The following is an 18,167-nucleotide window of genomic DNA, read 5'->3' on the forward strand; positions in this document are numbered from 1 at the left end:
ATTCCTCTGTGTGTAATAAATAGATATTCATAAATACACTATGAAGAATATTGTTATCAAACTCTTTTCTCATCCTGTTTTGCATTGCGTAGCAAGAGACAGCAAATTGATATTGAATTAATGCAATGTTTTTTTTTTTTTCAGAAAATTTTCATGCATTCTTAATCATTTTGACTGTAGAAGAAAATATAATCATCGTAATAAAATATTTTTTCCTTTCCTCTTCCAGGGCCGAAAAGGAGGGTTAGGTTAAAAAAAAAATAAAATTGAAAATAAGAAAACTAACGCGAAAGAAATGCTTATAAAGAAAACTACAATAAATCAAAACAAATGCTTATAATGAATATTAATTTTTAAACAATTGCCACATCTATATATGCATATTTACAAATAAAGAAAATAGTTTAAGATTTTTATTTAATAAATTAATTGGGGTATAAATTTGTTCTGTCAGTTATAAATGATATATGATCTTGTGAAAACGATTTTTTCATTTCTCTTTTCTTATTGCAGATTTATTTATTTGATTTATTTATCATTAACGCGTTTAATAACTTTATTATATCCATCTTAATTAATTATTCAAATCTTAATTAATTAATCAATTAATTAATATATATAATTTTTTTCAGTTTTCGATGATTCAAAGTGTGTTATATAATGCGCTCGATGAAAGAAATAGCTATACATATATTATTATATATAATCGCGTGAAAATATATTTAAAAAAGTTGTGAGAGAGACATACTATATATATAGGATTTATTATTATATACAATGTATGTTTTTTGTTTTCACTCAAAAAATCATACATTTAAATTATGACACTCCGAGATTCTCTTTCTCTCCCTTTCTAAATATAAAATTCTAATTCTGATCTATCATTGACTATTAAAATATGATTCAGAAATTAAAGAAAAATTATACCATATAAAAATATAATTTCTCTAAAAAAATATCTAAAAACATATATTCTAAATTATACAAACTGCATTCTATCTTTCATGTATAAAACGGTATATTTAAATGTTTGATGTACATTATATTTGTTTCGTGAGATCGTTACTAATCTACAGCTTGCATCGCTATCGGTACAATAATCATTATTGCATCTAAACATTTTGCTTCTAACAATAGGCTTTTTGCAAATATTTTCACTCAATCTATTTGGTATTACGTTATTATTATAACAACTATCGGAGCGAGGCAACATATTTATCGATTAATAACATTAATTCGCGGCACGCATAAAAATTAACAATTAACCATTGTCATTTTATAACATATCTCCATTATAAATATTTCTAGTAACAGGATTTTATACTTCTCATCGCTTATAAAACTAATTTAAAATTTGCTTAGATAGGAATAATTCGACATTATTCCTCATTAACAATAATATAATATAATATAATATAATATATTAGCAATAATTACTAATAGTCAACAATAATATCTTGTGATTTTCGGAATATTTTTTTGAGTTATGATATTGCTTTCGCAGTCAGAAAAATGCTTTGCCACTACATTTGTCACTACATTAGTGTATTTTTTTCAGTCTAAGATTATGCTGATTGACATATTAAATAATGTTTCTATAACGCCAAAGTAAAGATATAATATATATTATAATAAATAAAAATATATCTCAAATATCTTGCATGATATTTGTAAAATATATAAAAATAATCGCGCGAATATTCATCGAATAAAATTATGTAGAGAAGATGTAAAAAAAATTAAGCTAACGTATCACGGAATATTCACAGTTTACATTATATGTATATTATAGAAACTTTCAATTATTACTTGATAATTATTTTCTGATTGTATCTTGTCTGAAGAAATTTTAATATATATACATATAGATGTTCATAAAAAATTATAAAGTCTTTCTTATCTTTATTATAAATACAGTTTAAAATTCTTTCAATAATCGTGTATAGATAGATTCTCTTTATATATTTCAGAAATATACTTTTATTTACCCTGCGACATGTATTTCCAAAAAATACTTTTGATGATAGAAAATGGAACGCGTATATGCATATATATATATGTGATATATATATGATGCATATATGTATATGACTTATTTTTTACGTATATTACTTTCATTTTCAATTGTTCGAACATTGTTTTATCAAAACAATGTCGATGTTAAAAAATTGTCTTTCTTTCTTAGAATTTAAGACTCAGAAGATTTAAAATTCAAAGATAAAATAGGAGGAAACTATAAAATGGTAGAATATAGAAAAATTTTACGAAATTAGAATAAATTTCTGTCGACAGTGTAACACTGAGACATTTCTCATGATGAAGATGTCGCAATAATACTACCGCCATAATTATATTATTAATAAAATTTTACACAGTGTATATTTTTAATAACTATTTTTTCGCAAGAGAAATAAAGCATCTTCAGTTAAAGCTTGTTCTATTCTCCTTATTAAATATCAATAGCTTGATAATTTCTACTTTTACTATTTATTATTAATCATTAGTGTTCAAGCACAAATTATTTTCATCTACAAATTTTTAGTATATGTTAAAATTTATATTACAATATCGACTTTTTGTTGCGACATCTAAAGAGAAGTGGAAAAAATATGCCAGCTGTATTAGTGTTCCTAAGTACTCGTAAGTACTGAGATGAGAAGTTTAAACGAATAATCATCTTGAATAATTGTCAAAAGAAATTCGTCGTGCATTCACCTATTCGATATATTCGCATATTCATAATGACATATATATTATAATAAATTGTTTGTACATATAATATATATATATGTACATATATATATATATATATATATATATATATATATATATATATATATATTACTGTATACGATACAGTCGAATGCATAAAAAATGCACCTTTCTAAAATGAGTGATAAAACTTTCTACAACGCGCAGCGAAGATCACATCGTCGGATGCTTTAGAAGAGTTTTCATCACAGATCAGAACCATCCGATTGAATTAGATATGATCGGAGGTTGTTGTCGAAATTTCGGCGGTCTTTATCGATCAACTATAACGCTATCCTCTCTCTTCTTTCATTTAACGTAAAGTCTAAGTAAACTTATGGCGGTGATGGAGCTTGAAAACACTTCTCAATTGCTCGTCACACACGTTTGATCATCGTCCACAACCATTTTCAATCATTCAAGTCATAAGCCGCATCTTGCATGCACTTCTATGCAAATCTCGGCAAATTTCGCGGATGTACTTGATATTATTCACTGGAACGATTTCACTATGTCTACGATACTGACGTAGGTTCCGACTACGAGACCCAGTAATCCGAACACAATCAGGAGCATGTTCTTGATTAGCAAGGTTTTGAGAAAACCGAAGTTCTTCTCTGGCCACAGTACGCATATATCGATAATCGCCGGGAAGGCGATGCCAAGGGCGGACAGACAGAGTGCGCCGAAGAGGGAAATGAATAAGCCGAGCCTGGGTATAGCAATCGCCAAGACGACTGAAAAAAAAAAATAAAGATATGTTTTAAAGTTAAAGAAAAGATATTATTCGGAAATCTTCCAAGATGCAATATTTGAGACGTATCTACTTTTTTTATTATTTTTATTAATTTTTTATTTTTTTTATTATTTAAATACTAATATATTTGTAGTGTTATATATCGCGGAAAAATTGTTTCTCTTACGGAAATTTATCAGTATTTTTTTTTTTTTTATTAATTTACGAAATATTTTGTACCAACCTTAGACACTTAGATGTTACTTACATGTCGCCAATGTAACACCGGTCCGACAAACGTACTCCCATAAAATTTTGCGATTCTTTATTCGAGGGTCTAGATAGGTATTCCACATAATTTCAACAGGCACGTAAGCTTGTAAGGCATACGTTATGAATATGGCAATCGCGAACATGATCTTAATGCTTTGAGACATGCTGTAAATAGAAAATATAAAAAAATACATGGATGAAAATTCCTTTATAATATAATAAATAATATAGCTTCTAACATTCTAAATTAGATTTAATTAATATACATTCGAGAAGTTTTTATCAAATAGATATTTTCTCATACGGAAGAATATTATAGAAAATGGAGTCAACGATACTTTACAACAAGAGTAAAAATAAAATGACATTATAATATTTTCGTCATCTTGATATTAAAATATGATTGTTTTGTTTCACTTACGTTTCCGTCTGTGGTAGATTAAAGGTGACACTCCCCTCAGCTTCGGATCCATACTTCACGTAGCCAAAAAATCCAATGATTATATATAAAATAACGATCACAGTCATTCCTATGTTTAATACGCCACAATAGCCGCCGAAATTTTGTGGAGTCTTCATATTGTTTTCCAGGGCTATAATCTATGCAACAATAATACACATTGTTTGTTTTGAATAAATCGGAATAATGATGATATAAATAAATAAGTCGAATTTTTCCCTTATTTTTTTCTTGCATAGAAAGTATCTCAAAATGGCCAGTAATATGTTTGAAATTTTAAATTTTAATATCGCACTTTAATACTTTTTTTTCTAGAAATAATGATTAAAAAATAAGATTCAAATTAGGAAAAAAAAAATTTAACTTCAAAAATATTTCGGGACACACAGCGATTATAAACTGCACGTGATAACATTTACTGATGCTTTTGCATATTCATATGTCAATTTCAGTCTCTTGTACGTATATAAAAAAATTCCTCGATGAAAGATGAGATTGACAACACTGCCTAAGAAAAATATCTTCCTCTAGATACTTACCACACCGACGGCTTCTAATGCAAATAACGTCGTTCCAAAATAGAGGGAAAAGTTTCTTAATGAACCATACATCTCCCTTTCGCTCATCGATGGTAGATCATCAAACATGTACGATAGAATCATGCCGAGCCCGACGAGCGTAATAAGATTCGCTAGCGTGGAAAACGGCGCCAATAACTTCAGATTTCTAATGTAGTTGATCAATATCAGCGGAAGCAACAAAATAAGCATATGGGTCGAAACATCCAAAGGTTTCCAGTAGTAATCTGTCACCTGTATCCATCAGGAAAAATTAGAATTGAATGCACTGCTACAACGTTCCATAGTGATTTATTATAAAATCGTACTTAATTGTACTTAATTGTTTGCGACAGGTGTTTCTTTGATAGCGTGTATCACAGAATGTTAAATCTCGATTTCTTTTATTGTAATTCTTTTATTGATTTACCTGTTTTATATTTGTTGCTACAAATACAATATAAACGCAGCAAATTCCCAATTGATATGTTATCATAAACACATCTATGAATCCTCTGGAAATAATAGCACTTTTTTAAGATCATTCTTATTACAATTTATAGCTGCGAAATCGTGCATGTCTTTCTAATATAAAACCGATTGAAATTAATTGTACATTTCTCTTTCTTGTGTCGCAATTAGTCAATTTTTTAAATTTATATATAAATATAGTGGCAGAACAACGCATTTAATATATGTATTTTAAAAGTAAAATACATATATATATGTATATATATATATATATATATATATATATATATATATATAACAATTATGTCGTTAATATTTTAATTAATCGATAATAATTCTTTATTCAAAAGAGAAATACAGGCATAATAATATAAGCTAAATCAATTTAAATAGCTACTAATTATAATAAACTATTTTATGTAAATTATCTGCAATTATTTTAAAGGAAACATTATTTATTTTGTCTGCTTAACACATCGCGATAAAGAGATCAAGTGTTTTATACACGCTATTATTCTTTGCTTATTTATTATTTCTTATGAAGAAATTAGAATAAAAAATAAGATATAATCGTATACAACTATTTCATCTACTTGGTACCATGTTGTGTCGACTTGTTGTTGAGCAAGCAGAAGGTACTTACGGTGCATACGGCGCGAACCATCTCATGCATCGAGGACCTTGCTCAAGGGCGTACTTCATACTATATGGGTAGCTCAATATAGGAACTCTTAACCGTTTACACAATTTGTACTGCGCCTTTATGAGTACGTGTAAGCAGTAGGTACACAACGCTCCTATGATTATCGTAGCTATGACACCGACCAGAAGACCGCTATTACAAAATGCGTTTGGCATCGCTAGAATCCCCGTACCGAGACTTCCTTTCAGCAAGTGAACCAAGGTTTCAAAATTTCTGAAAAAGAAAAAAATTTTCTTGTTATGCGAAACAAAAGCCAGAAGTTACAGAAGATGTTCCGATATTACACTCTCTCATTTTTGTTGATAAATTTTAAATATAATTTTTTCTCCTTGATTAAATTTTAAAGGATGCGTTAAAAGAGAGAATGATCTTCTTCAGCATTCGTAGTTTGACTGTTTGACTACGAGTGATGTCTCTTACATCTTAATTATATTTTGGCCTTGTAATTTGTGAGGAGAATAAGCAACATAGCGGAAATGACATTGAATTTTATCACAAGAGACAATGTATTGTTACGTGTTTTTAAAAATAATATTACCTTTAAATATAAGTGATTAATTATAATTTGCACTCACGAAGTGGGATTTGGTACATTCCGATGCTGATGGGGGTCATAATTCTCTGCATCTGTGATATCTGGAGAATTTGGAGGTGCTATGGCCTCAGTATCATTTTCAACGTTTGGAGATGATGTGGTTTCAATGATAGTTGTAGTAATTTCCTTGTCATCCCTGTGTATAAGTTTTCACATATAATATTGACATTTCACATCATTACGAATACCGAATGATACATAATAGATAATATCAAATTTTCACACAGTAACAAAAGATGTTGTTAAAATTAAGAAATTAAAATTTCAATCTTCTTCAAACTAAAAAGATCTTCTTTAATACAAAAATAACTTAATCATAAAAATTTAAGTTTTTCAATACATATTCAACATATTATTTAATTGAGTCGTACCTATGGGAGTTCTCATTGGAGACGATCAGCTCCAAACGTACATTTTCTAGCTGCTTGTCCGCCATTTTCATACAAATTTCCTCATACAATATTTTTGTTCTGTAAAAATATTTATATCCGTTTCTGATTTTATATCCGTTCTTATTCAATTAATCACGTTAATACATTCACGTTGCAACAGTATGTAAACGAGTAATCATTAATTTCGTGTAATTATTGTGCAACACAATGTTTAAGTTAAAATAATATACGAAATAGAAGATATGAGAACCTATAACGGACTGTAATAACCCAAGTATTACTTATGTTATTATATTATTGTTTTTTATTTTTGTGTTGCTCTCTTACAATAACATATGCGTGTGATTTTCCTATTGACTTCGAAAAATCAACAATACGTTTCTCACACAAATAATTCAATTTATGTATTCAAGATTTATACGTACGAAGACATTAACTTTTAATAAATATAGCTCACACATACTTTATTGTTAATTAAAAATTAAGTTATCAAATTATATGTATATCTAGCAACGTATTATATATACATAAAGTAATTTTAAAAGTCAAGCAATTTACATATTACAATTACGTTATGTGATACAAAACAGTTCATTTATTTATTATTAATTATTAAATTATAATTAATAAATAAACTATTAATTGTATCTCATTTTCGTGAGTTTATCGGTGTGCATGGCGTGGTTCTGATATTTCGTTAGAAATTCGTTAGATAATAAAAAAAATAATTATATGTAAAATAATAAAAATTACAATCGACACATCGTACTTAGACAGCTGTACTTATTAAAGAATACATAGAGATGTGAGAATTGATTCACGTCAATGGGGCAGTCTGGTACATTAAACCTTTAATCAATTGACGGATGTAGAGCAATGGAATAAAACAAAAATGTCAATTGCGAATCTGTTATACGCGAGTTTAATGCATTCTTTACGATCTGATTGCTCTTAATTATTGCATTGAGGTCAAATGCAACTTGAGGTTAATTTACTGAAGGTTGCACTTGGTATCCTCGCACTTCGCTATTTACGCCTTTGACTATTTCACATTGTTGAACCAAACGATTGATCTCGCGCCGCGAGGGGACAAAGTCTATTCTCAAAATACACACCCGTTTTTAGCAGCGTATACAACGATATATATTTTTTGATATTTAAAAATAGATACGTCTAAAAAATAGATGCGTTTAAATTAATTATCACAGAGATTATTGTAGAATAAAATTTTAATATATAAATGTACATGTGTTTGATTATTTAATATTGCTTTTTAATATTACTTGATAATTAATTAGGCTATATAAAGTAGCGCCATGCACTGCATTTATAAAGTTCGAACATGTTCAATAATAGCTGAATAATACAAGAACACAAGCGTCTAATTTTACGAGGAAGCGTTTCTGTTCTAATGGCACAGTTGCGATAGAAATATCCGGGAAAAAGGAAATATTATCTAATTGGCACAGATTGCTTCAAGACAGTGTGTTCTGCTCATGATAAGATAAATTACACCGTTGCATGTTGTAGCTACAATAACGAATGTAATTTGAATAAAATTCAAGTGGATGCAATTTATCGAAATGTATACTTTATCAATTTTGTATGCAAATAAAATAAAAAATATATGATAAAAAATATATTTGCGTATATACAGGGTGTAAATGAATACCTGTTACATACTTCTAGGATATGTAGAGAGTTCAAAGTAGACCAACTTTTAATAAGGAACTCATGTCCAGAAATGCACCGTTTGCGAGCTGCAGACTGGAACTGTTGGTATGTTCAGTATTAGGAATAATTTTCATAATAACTTTATTTGCTTACATTACACTACAAAAATATTTAGGAATGTCAAAACCAGATGACTACAATAATTACTCATAATGACGACCACCAACTTCGATGCAAGCATTGCACCTGCGAAGCATGTTCTGGTACACTTTTTTAAAAATGTTAGGCATCATTTGGATTTCTTGCGCTAAGGACAGAATGTGTAGCACGTAAGAAATCCAAATGATGCCTAACATTTTTGATAGAGTGTACCAGAACATGCTTCGCAGATGCAATGTTTGCATCGAAGTTGGTGGTCGTCAATTACGAGCAATTATTGTAGCCCTCTGTTTTGACATTCCTAAACATTTTTGTAGTGTAACGTAAGCAAATAAAGTTATTATGAGAATTATTCCTAATATACTGAACATACCAACAGTTCCAGTCTGCAGCTCGCAAACAGTGCATTTCCGAACATGAGTTTCTTATTAAAAGTTGGTCTACTTTGAATCCTCTGCATACCTAGAAGTTTGTAACAGGTATTCATTTACATCCTGTATTATTAATTTATGTCTATAGATTTATCTTGGATATATTTCGTATAATTTCTTATCAATATTTATTATTGTCCATCAAGTTTTTACCTGAATATCATTAAATCTACTATCTTTTATTTCAAAATTTATTTGCATTAGTTGCAAATTCTTTAATGGATTTTGTGAAGTTATAAGACTCACCTGTTATAGTCCTAATCAACTTTTAATATTTCAGTCGCTGGCATAGGTTGTAACTTCCTCCGTTTGCAGTTTATGCCTACAACGAAAACCAAACAAAAATTCGCCTTAGACAGTATAATGCAACTCTATTAACCTTAATGATTATTCCGTCAAACATTTTGAAAAAAAATACAGGTATATCGCGATTATTAATACACACATATACAATTATGCAAATGTTATGTTAGTAATTAATCATAGAAAACGTACATATTATCTAATTTGTTAGCGTGAATGAATATTCGTTTAAGCGCGTATTGAATATATAAAAGCGGGAGAAGAGGGGAGAAAAATAGGGTTTAAGTATTGTAATCGATCCTCCTAATTCTTACTTCCTCGACGCACATCGGGGGGACCTGACGAGTTATGTAGCCTCATGCTTGGGATAACGTGGCTGGAATATGCCCGATGTACTAATTTTAGAGAGACCATTGAAAGGGTTCTCTTTGCCAACGGGAATTATCTTGACAGGTATTTCAGAAGCGTGAGAAACAGTGACGCGGATATAAACGAGCCTGCAACGCTATAATTAAAGAAGAAAATATATTTACAAGTACTTTTACATCGTGTCATTATATATTCATAAGTAAATAAGTAAATTACGTTAATAAGTAAATAAGTAATCATCGTTGTTTAGATCCTTTTACAAGAATACTCTTAAATATGTTCATAAAATGCATAAGCTACATAGCGCAAGTCGAACAAATTGTACGATTTAATAATAAACGTACATCTCTTATGCAATAAATAATATGTAGCAAACCGCAAATTCATAAAGTATATGGCAAATAAAAGTCACGTCAATACATAAAGTAACATTATGTTCTTCTGCTGTAAATAACCTTTCATAAGAGGATAAATTACACGATATATTTTAGTTATATTTTTCGAAATAAAAGAATACAAAAAATAAATTGAAAAAAAATATTTGAAAATCAATTTTTACGAGACGAAATGCACGTGTGGTATAAAGCTGATAGCTTAACTTAAAATAAATACATATTAGATTACAGCTTCATATAACTGCATTGAAAGCATTGCAGTCAGTACTCTTCCATTCATTTAATCGTTCAATCTATTGAGTTCTGCGCTGACGCGCATTGTTAAATTTATCCGATGTAAATTGGAATGGAAAAGAAATTAAGAAATATGCACTTTTTAAATGCAGACGATTAAATTAATTGTTAAAATTGCTCGCTCGAAAATGCGAGAGAATAGCAATTAAAATGCGAGATCAATAGCAATTAAATAGCAATTAAAACGGATTTATTTTATTTTTATTTTCTAGTTATTTCTTAGATTTATTAATATCAATATTATACAATACAGACTTAGTAATATTAATATATTTTTTTCGATTACAAGTTAAGATATGTTAAAATTAATGTTGATTTAAGAAACCAAATCTTATAAAATTTAATTATAAGAAATTTAATTTAATGGTAAAATAAAATAAAATAAATTTAAAATTAATTTAATAAAATACATTTTAAAATTATTTTTGTCAAAATAAAGAACAAACTATACATAATGCAATAACGATACAGAGGATAAACAATGAGAAAGTTTTTGTTACACAATTAGAAAATTTGTTATTGCCATTGATGGATCTTCAACGCAATATCAATTGAATCGAATAAATGGTTAAATGCTAGTTTATTATGTAACAGTTCCCTCATCGATCTTAATAATGGTTACTTAATCGTTTATAACGTAAGGATTTATTTAATTAAAGAGCTTTGGAATAAATTTGCTCTGACTCGTTCTGACAGGTGTAACAGCTTCCAAAAATATTTGGCAATTGTTCTTATCATTACTTTATTAATACAATTTAATTCTATAAATATAGTTAATTCATGCAATATTGAAAACGTTGTACGATAATTAATAAAAACTGGTGAACATTAAATAAATAAATTTCATAAATTGAGATATTTTTGTTTCCGTACACACAAACTATATTTCTTTATGCGGGTAAAATTATCTTCATTTTTTTTTTTACAAAAAATTTTTACTTGTAGAATTATAGATTGTATGCTAAAATAAATTAATATATTTTCATTTCATTTTTTTTAGATTTTGAATATTCTTAAGTGTAAACGTTGCCATGTATGTGTATGGGGGTTTGTTGTCTCATACAATCTTATATTTAAATCAATTATATTTGTTATCTTATATTGCGCATAAATTAATATATGAAGAAATTAATAGACGCAATGAATTACATTACACGACATGATTAAATGAATAACATTCTAAGCAAATCTATATTAATATCAGTATAAATATGATGCGTCCAGTATACATGTGCTATAAATAAATTCTTGATTTCAGTATCATCAATATAGTTATGCGATATTTCGCGAAGATAATATATCACATATTCACAATACTTTTATATAAAATTCTATGATTCATCACAATATAAAATTTAATAAATCATACAAATTATATATAAAAAATATTGAATTAACTAGCTTGAATAATGACTTTTGGCGATCATTTGAACGACATTGAAAGAGAATCTGTCATCATTGGTGATATAATAATTAATCGTTAGATACATTGTTAATGATACAGACCGATATTTGAATATATAGTTATGATTAACGAATATATAATTAGGGTTGAAAAAATGTATCAATTATGACGATATTATAGCAACATGAGAAAATAGAATAAAAAGCGATAAAATTCACATCTTTCGAAAATGATACTGTATCACTGTCAAAACGATTCATATTCGCCGTTTGTTTTGGACATAAATTTTGTGCTTGTTCCTGGTGCGCGCGTTGGAACTCGACTTACCGAATTAAATGCATCCGTAAACGCGACGGCAACCCTCGGCGGATGTAAAGCCGATTTGGATCTGTAAGCCGAGGAGGCTAACTACCTAGTAGTTGGCAGTTAGTGCGTCAGCGACCGAGGATGCCTAGCGACTGTCCCGGACCACTTCAATTTCCACTGGTATACGCATTCGGCAGCAACATATAGCAACTCGTCACGTGATACACGGCTAGTTATAAAACGACTTCTCATAAATGCACGCGAGCGATGATTTAGCCACCGTGAGTCGATCTCGCACTGTGTACTTTGCATCGTAGATCCGTGCGAAAGGATTCGAAAAAAGACGAATCGTCGTAACGTCGATTGATTTAGTGCAATTTAACGTGTTATACGAACAAAGTCTAAATCAACAAAGTTTAAATCTCATTCGGCAGTAATTGTTTTTTTTATAAGAATTGCTTGAAGATTAATTGACCACATTCTTAATTTAATAAAAAATCTCTATAAAAAATATAATGCTCTTACACAACACATAATATAAAATAACATAATATAAAATATTAATATCTCATGATATGTTTCAAAAATACTCTCTTTGATATTTAATATAAAAAATAATATTAATATTATGCGTTCCCACAATAAAAAATATAAATAAATTAATTAATCCAAATATGTGTGCAGTACAATATATGTTTATGTGTTGGTGATATGCACGAGATGCGAAGATTCATGCGATCAGTGCACGTGCTACATTAAAGCACGTAAATAATAGTGATTGACGCGAGAAGGTATACTCTCTAAGCAGAGATATAACTGAATATTATGTATAATTAGTAACTCATTTCTCGTATTTTAAGATCTTTGTTTATCACATAATAATTTTGAAATTTAGTACATTTTGAAAAATTTGTATAACAATTGTTTTTTATTGAGATATATATATCACATAGACTAACGACAAATGTTGTGACACAAGTTCGTTATCTTTCAGTTCTCTCTGTTATTGTTTTACTCACCGAGATAAAATCAATGTTTTAACGACTTCAGTTATATCATTCACACGAGACAATAAGTGACTAGTTAATATCTAGGCTTGAATCAATATTTTTATGAAGGTATCAACATTTATTTTTACGAGAGCTCGAAACTTTTCGCATTACATAAGTATTTCGCGACGGAAGAGTAAAATTTTCGACCTTCAAGATATTTATGTAATCTGTATGTATTGGTTAATCTGCGGAAAAGTCGCGAGGAAGTTTCGCTTCAAATGATGGCGAAGAATTTGGCCGCTAAAATTAGAGTCAGAGGAGTGTCATTTATTGACGATGCTGACAGATTAGGTGAAGCATAATCAATAAAGTATATATGTCGAAGAAGATACATAATAAAATCTAATTTACATGAGTAATGCACAAGCATATTGATTGAATTTAAATGCTTTCCCTAATTATTATTTATTAATTATTATCATTTACTAATTATTCTTATTATTTAGTAATTATCATTATTTATTATTATTTTATAAATACATGATTTATATTTCTTTAAAAAAAGAAGAGACTACAAATTATTTATCAAACTTATTATAACTAATAATGTTACATATATGTATATCGAATCTCTGACGTTTATTTTATAAAATACATGAATAAACAGAAATTGATTTTTCACTGAATTCTCAGGAAACTTCTCTTTTAATACAAAATCTAGTTTTAATCTCTCATGAAATATATTTTGAATTGGTTAAATTCTCTCCAAATTTTAAATGCCAGCGATTAAAAGTTGTCTGTTGCTACTATAAGATTCTGTCTAGCAATTCAATAGCTTGGAAATAAATTTCGCGTAATAGACTTACGTTAGAACTCTCTTCGTCAGATTCGCGTCAGATTGACGTCGACGAGATTACGTAAGTCAAACGTATCGTTGTCGCTGCATTTTTCCATGGCGTTTTTGATCGATATTTCGGATTATTCTTTCCTCGCATATAATAAAATGTTCTATAAGGTCTGTAAAATTCAACTCTCATGTTTTAACTTAAAATTTAATTTATTATAATGATTTCACAAATGATAATAAACTTTAAAACTTACATAAGTGATATAATTAAAAATCGAATAATATAATTTTATTTCTCTTGACACAATGCTTTTTAGCGGCTTTGGTAGACTATGAGACTATGACATATAGATTAACAATATACTATAAATTGATACTGAACAATATAATAAATTGATAACAACTTTTTAGAGGATATATATGACTTTAATATAAAAAATATTTTCTCTCTTCATTATTTTAAAAGTATATTATAGCACATTATATCAAATATTCTCACAAATCTCCTTGTTTCTCAAAATATATGAGAAAGCATATCATTATTTTAAAAATTCCCATAAGAAAAAATTGTGAATATATTTGAATATATTTTAACGTTTATAATACGCGAGATTTTGAGTATCTTCGTAAGAAAAAATATTGCGTAGATATTACACCGAAAGATATAGCTTGTGGTCTAGAATGATTACGATCGCAAGTAGCATTATTATTACTATTAGTTGCGGTCAACTGCTAAATCTAAACACATGCTAGATATATTTTACGAATGACGGTGCATTAATTAACGATTACAACCCTTTGAAACTTACGTTCGAGCTTATCAGGTATGAGCGAAATCCGTTCGAGGCACTTTATCACAGGTTATAACGCATATGATAAGCTACGACTGAGGGATGAAGGACGCGATGCGCTAACTCGTGTGTGTATATGTATGTATGGGTGTTCCATCCCCCGCATCAACCCCTTGACCACGCATTTGGTTAGGTGTATGTGCAACAAAAAAATGTGCTGATTGTGGCGGCCTTTCGATGCCTTTCTGTCTGTGAAAATTAGGGACGGATTCTCTTTAGGTCACACGGGGGGTAACTACCCTTTTCGCGATCCATACGATAGTAATTTCCAGGGACATCTGGTAGCAGGTAGTATAAGCAGTTCACTAGACTTGCGCATAGAGTGTTCGGTTCTACTGACTGATCAAAGTAGGTCGTATATTGATGGTAAAAATAGCATAATAAGTTTATAAAGATAAAATAATATAATCGTTTAAAAAACAGAGAAAAATAAACATTAAAATATAACAAAATTCTTTTCTGTTTTAATAAATATATGCACATAACAAAGTCTGGAAATGTACAAGCTTTTCAAAAAGTTAAAACGAATCTTACTCTTTTTCTCTCTTATCTTGCCCTAATAAATTCTATTTTCATAAAATATTTAATTTTATTGAGAACAAATAGTTAATATTTCAGAAAAAAAATATTTTAGCTTTTATATAAAGACTTTATCAATTATTTTCCATTCATTATTATGGCCGTGTCATCACTATGTTACAAGCGAAATAAAATAAGAGAGCATATATAATAAATATGTCTGATATTTCATCAAAAATGTTCTCTACTCCTAAATATGAACAAATAAAATAATTATAAAAATAATTCATGAGAAGAGAAGTCTCTACGCAATTATCTGTGGCATGCAATATAACAACTCATAACTAAATATTTTGCCGACTCAAGAAGAAGAAAATACTTCGCTGCGTGTGTTTTAAGCATACAATAATGATATTCATTTGTATATAATCAATATTGATAGTCTGGAACGAATCTATGTGAAATGAAGACAACACGAGATGGCATTGATGAATGTGTTCGCTTTTAGTGACTTGTATCACTGGAATATCAATTCTTTCTTACGTAACATTCTTTCGTCGTACGATAAATGTAATATCGTGTATACATAAACACTATTTTTTCTATAATCTTAAAACTCAACAAAAAAACAGTCAAGAGTATATATGTATATATGTACAATTTTATAACTGTAATTAAGTAAAACAATCACTACATGATTAAATTCACTACATGATTAAAAAGTCGCTCACAATGTATCAATGATTTTGGAGAAAAATACACAGAATCGAAGTTTAGAAGAGGGAAGGAGGACGGCAGGTGGATTTGTGTATGAAAATAAAATTACTTTATTTATAATACAATAAAACCTCTATCTCACGCTAATCTCTAATACTGACGCTAACATCTAACATTTCGAGGATTCGATCGCGTCTCGTTACAATCCGTCTATTCGCGCACAGTATTTGCATATATTGAAACCTACAGAACCGACACATGCATTCAGGAACTTCATTCCCTCCTCGATGAAACTGAAGTGTTGTTACAACAGAGCCGTATATACGTTATTTCGGTCCCTCTCGGCCCGAAGCCTCTAAATGCGCTACTATTAATAGGTACACTTACTTTTAGCAACTTCAAACTACATATCACATCGTTGATTCGTTTCTCGCATTCGAGAACGGTTTCTGTTCGCTATCCTCCTACCTCCCACCTCTCTTCCTCTCTTTTAGCAATTTTATTGCACATTCATCGAGCTGACACTTCACGAAAACTTGGCGATGATGTCACGGAGACTCGTGTAAGTGCCCACGATCAGGCCTAACGTGCCGATTAGCATCAGACATATGTTTTTCGCCAGCATAATCTTCTTCTCCGTAGGTCCCATCACCTTCCAGAAGGCGCACAATTGTATGATCGCCGGAAATGCCAGTCCCAAACCCGACAGGCAGAATGCACCGAATAGAGATATAAAGAGATCCAACTCCGGGATCGTGATCGCCAGAGCAACTGAAGCAGGAGTTACACGTATCAAGTTAATTAATTTAAACAAGATTATTTAATTCAATTTGCTTTAACTATATTATACATATAAAATGTAATGAGATTAAACAAAATTATCAAATTAACTAAAAATATTTTAATTTAAATAAGAGAATCTAAAATATTATTAACGACATTTAATATTCCTCTTTTGGCAATGTTTAAATAAATAAAATAAATGAAAAAAAATATATATAGGTTCATATTTCTAAATGTCAAAATTAATCAACAGCGTAAGATGTTGCTGATGAATAAACAGATAGAATTTGTTGTTTAAAATGTTTTATCATCTACGATCTTCAATTTATCGAAAAAGTAAATATACTCACAAGTAAGCAAAATAATGGCAGTCCTGACCACATATTCCCAAAGCGTCTTATAGCGATACTTCTCAAAGTAGGGACTGATGTACTCCCATGATATATCGATGGCGACATAACACTGAATAGGATGCGTAAAGAAAATGGCGATGGCGAGAAGGATTTGTACCGCGATTCCCAGATTCTCTTGGGTAGGTAGATTGAGTGTGATACTACCTTCGATATCTTTACCAAAACGTATGTACCCAAAGAATCCCAAAGTGGCATACATTGTGACTATAATGCTCATAGCGACATTGAGCACGCCGAACGGTTTCATAAAGGATTTCGGATTTTTCATCTCGTTTTCCAGCGGCATAATCTACGAATAGTACACAAATTTAAGCTTAATATGTATGTGGTTTCTTCGACTAAATATTGTAAAAATAATTTAAATATTGTAAAATGTAAATTTAAATGTTGTAACATTATTTACGACAAATTTGAATAATGACAATACATGACAAACGTTATCAATAGTTCCCTAATTTTATAAAGATTGCCTAACTGTTATGAAACTGTATTTTATATAATAATATTGTTAATTATTAACAACAATAAATAATATTAATAATATAATGATTAATAATAATAATAATTAATAACATTAATATAAATAATATTAATTAATATTGTTTAATTTACACAAAAACTTAATTTTTAATATTTTAATATTTTTATTTATCATTGTATTCATAATTAAGCAGTGCTTTATGTGAAATGTCCATCACTGCGTTTCGATCGATTACTTACTACGCCGATAGATTCGAGAGCGAACAGAACGGTGCCGAAGAAGAGCGGAAA

The 18,167-nt window shown here is 29.3% G+C and overlaps 1 protein-coding gene and 1 pseudogene across 2 annotated transcripts; both read right to left on the reverse strand.

Annotated features, from left to right (window-relative positions):
• Positions 1-1,000: 1,000 nt before the first annotated feature.
• LOC145972290 (proton-coupled amino acid transporter-like protein acs) lies at positions 1,001-12,465 on the reverse strand. 2 transcript variants are annotated; one of them, XM_083100783.1, is made up of 10 exons: positions 12,296-12,463; positions 9,449-9,524; positions 6,918-7,016; positions 6,527-6,682; positions 5,892-6,164; positions 5,208-5,292; positions 4,760-5,032; positions 4,182-4,360; positions 3,756-3,925; positions 1,001-3,488 (listed from the first exon to the last, which is right to left on the reverse strand). In XM_083100783.1, exons 3-10 carry the CDS (start codon positions 6,986-6,988, stop codon positions 3,244-3,246), a joined length of 1,452 nt encoding a protein of 483 aa, XP_082956909.1. In that variant the 5' UTR covers positions 6,989-7,016; positions 9,449-9,524; positions 12,296-12,463; the 3' UTR covers positions 1,001-3,243. The 2 variants fall into 2 exon arrangements, with proteins under 2 accessions (XP_082956909.1, XP_082956910.1); XM_083100784.1 differs by having other exon boundaries at positions 3,351-3,488; positions 3,732-3,925; positions 12,296-12,465.
• Positions 12,466-16,726: 4,261 nt separating this feature from the next.
• On the reverse strand, positions 16,727-17,682 carry LOC145972405 (proton-coupled amino acid transporter-like protein acs pseudogene; annotated as a pseudogene).
• Positions 17,683-18,167: the final 485 nt, after the last annotated feature.

The sequence above is a fragment of the Camponotus vicinus genome, unplaced genomic scaffold (assembly GCF_025532165.1).
Source record: "Camponotus vicinus isolate PSW18456_S1 unplaced genomic scaffold, iyCamVici1.0 SCAF_5, whole genome shotgun sequence".
Taxonomy (NCBI): Eukaryota; Metazoa; Arthropoda; class Insecta; order Hymenoptera; family Formicidae; genus Camponotus; species Camponotus vicinus.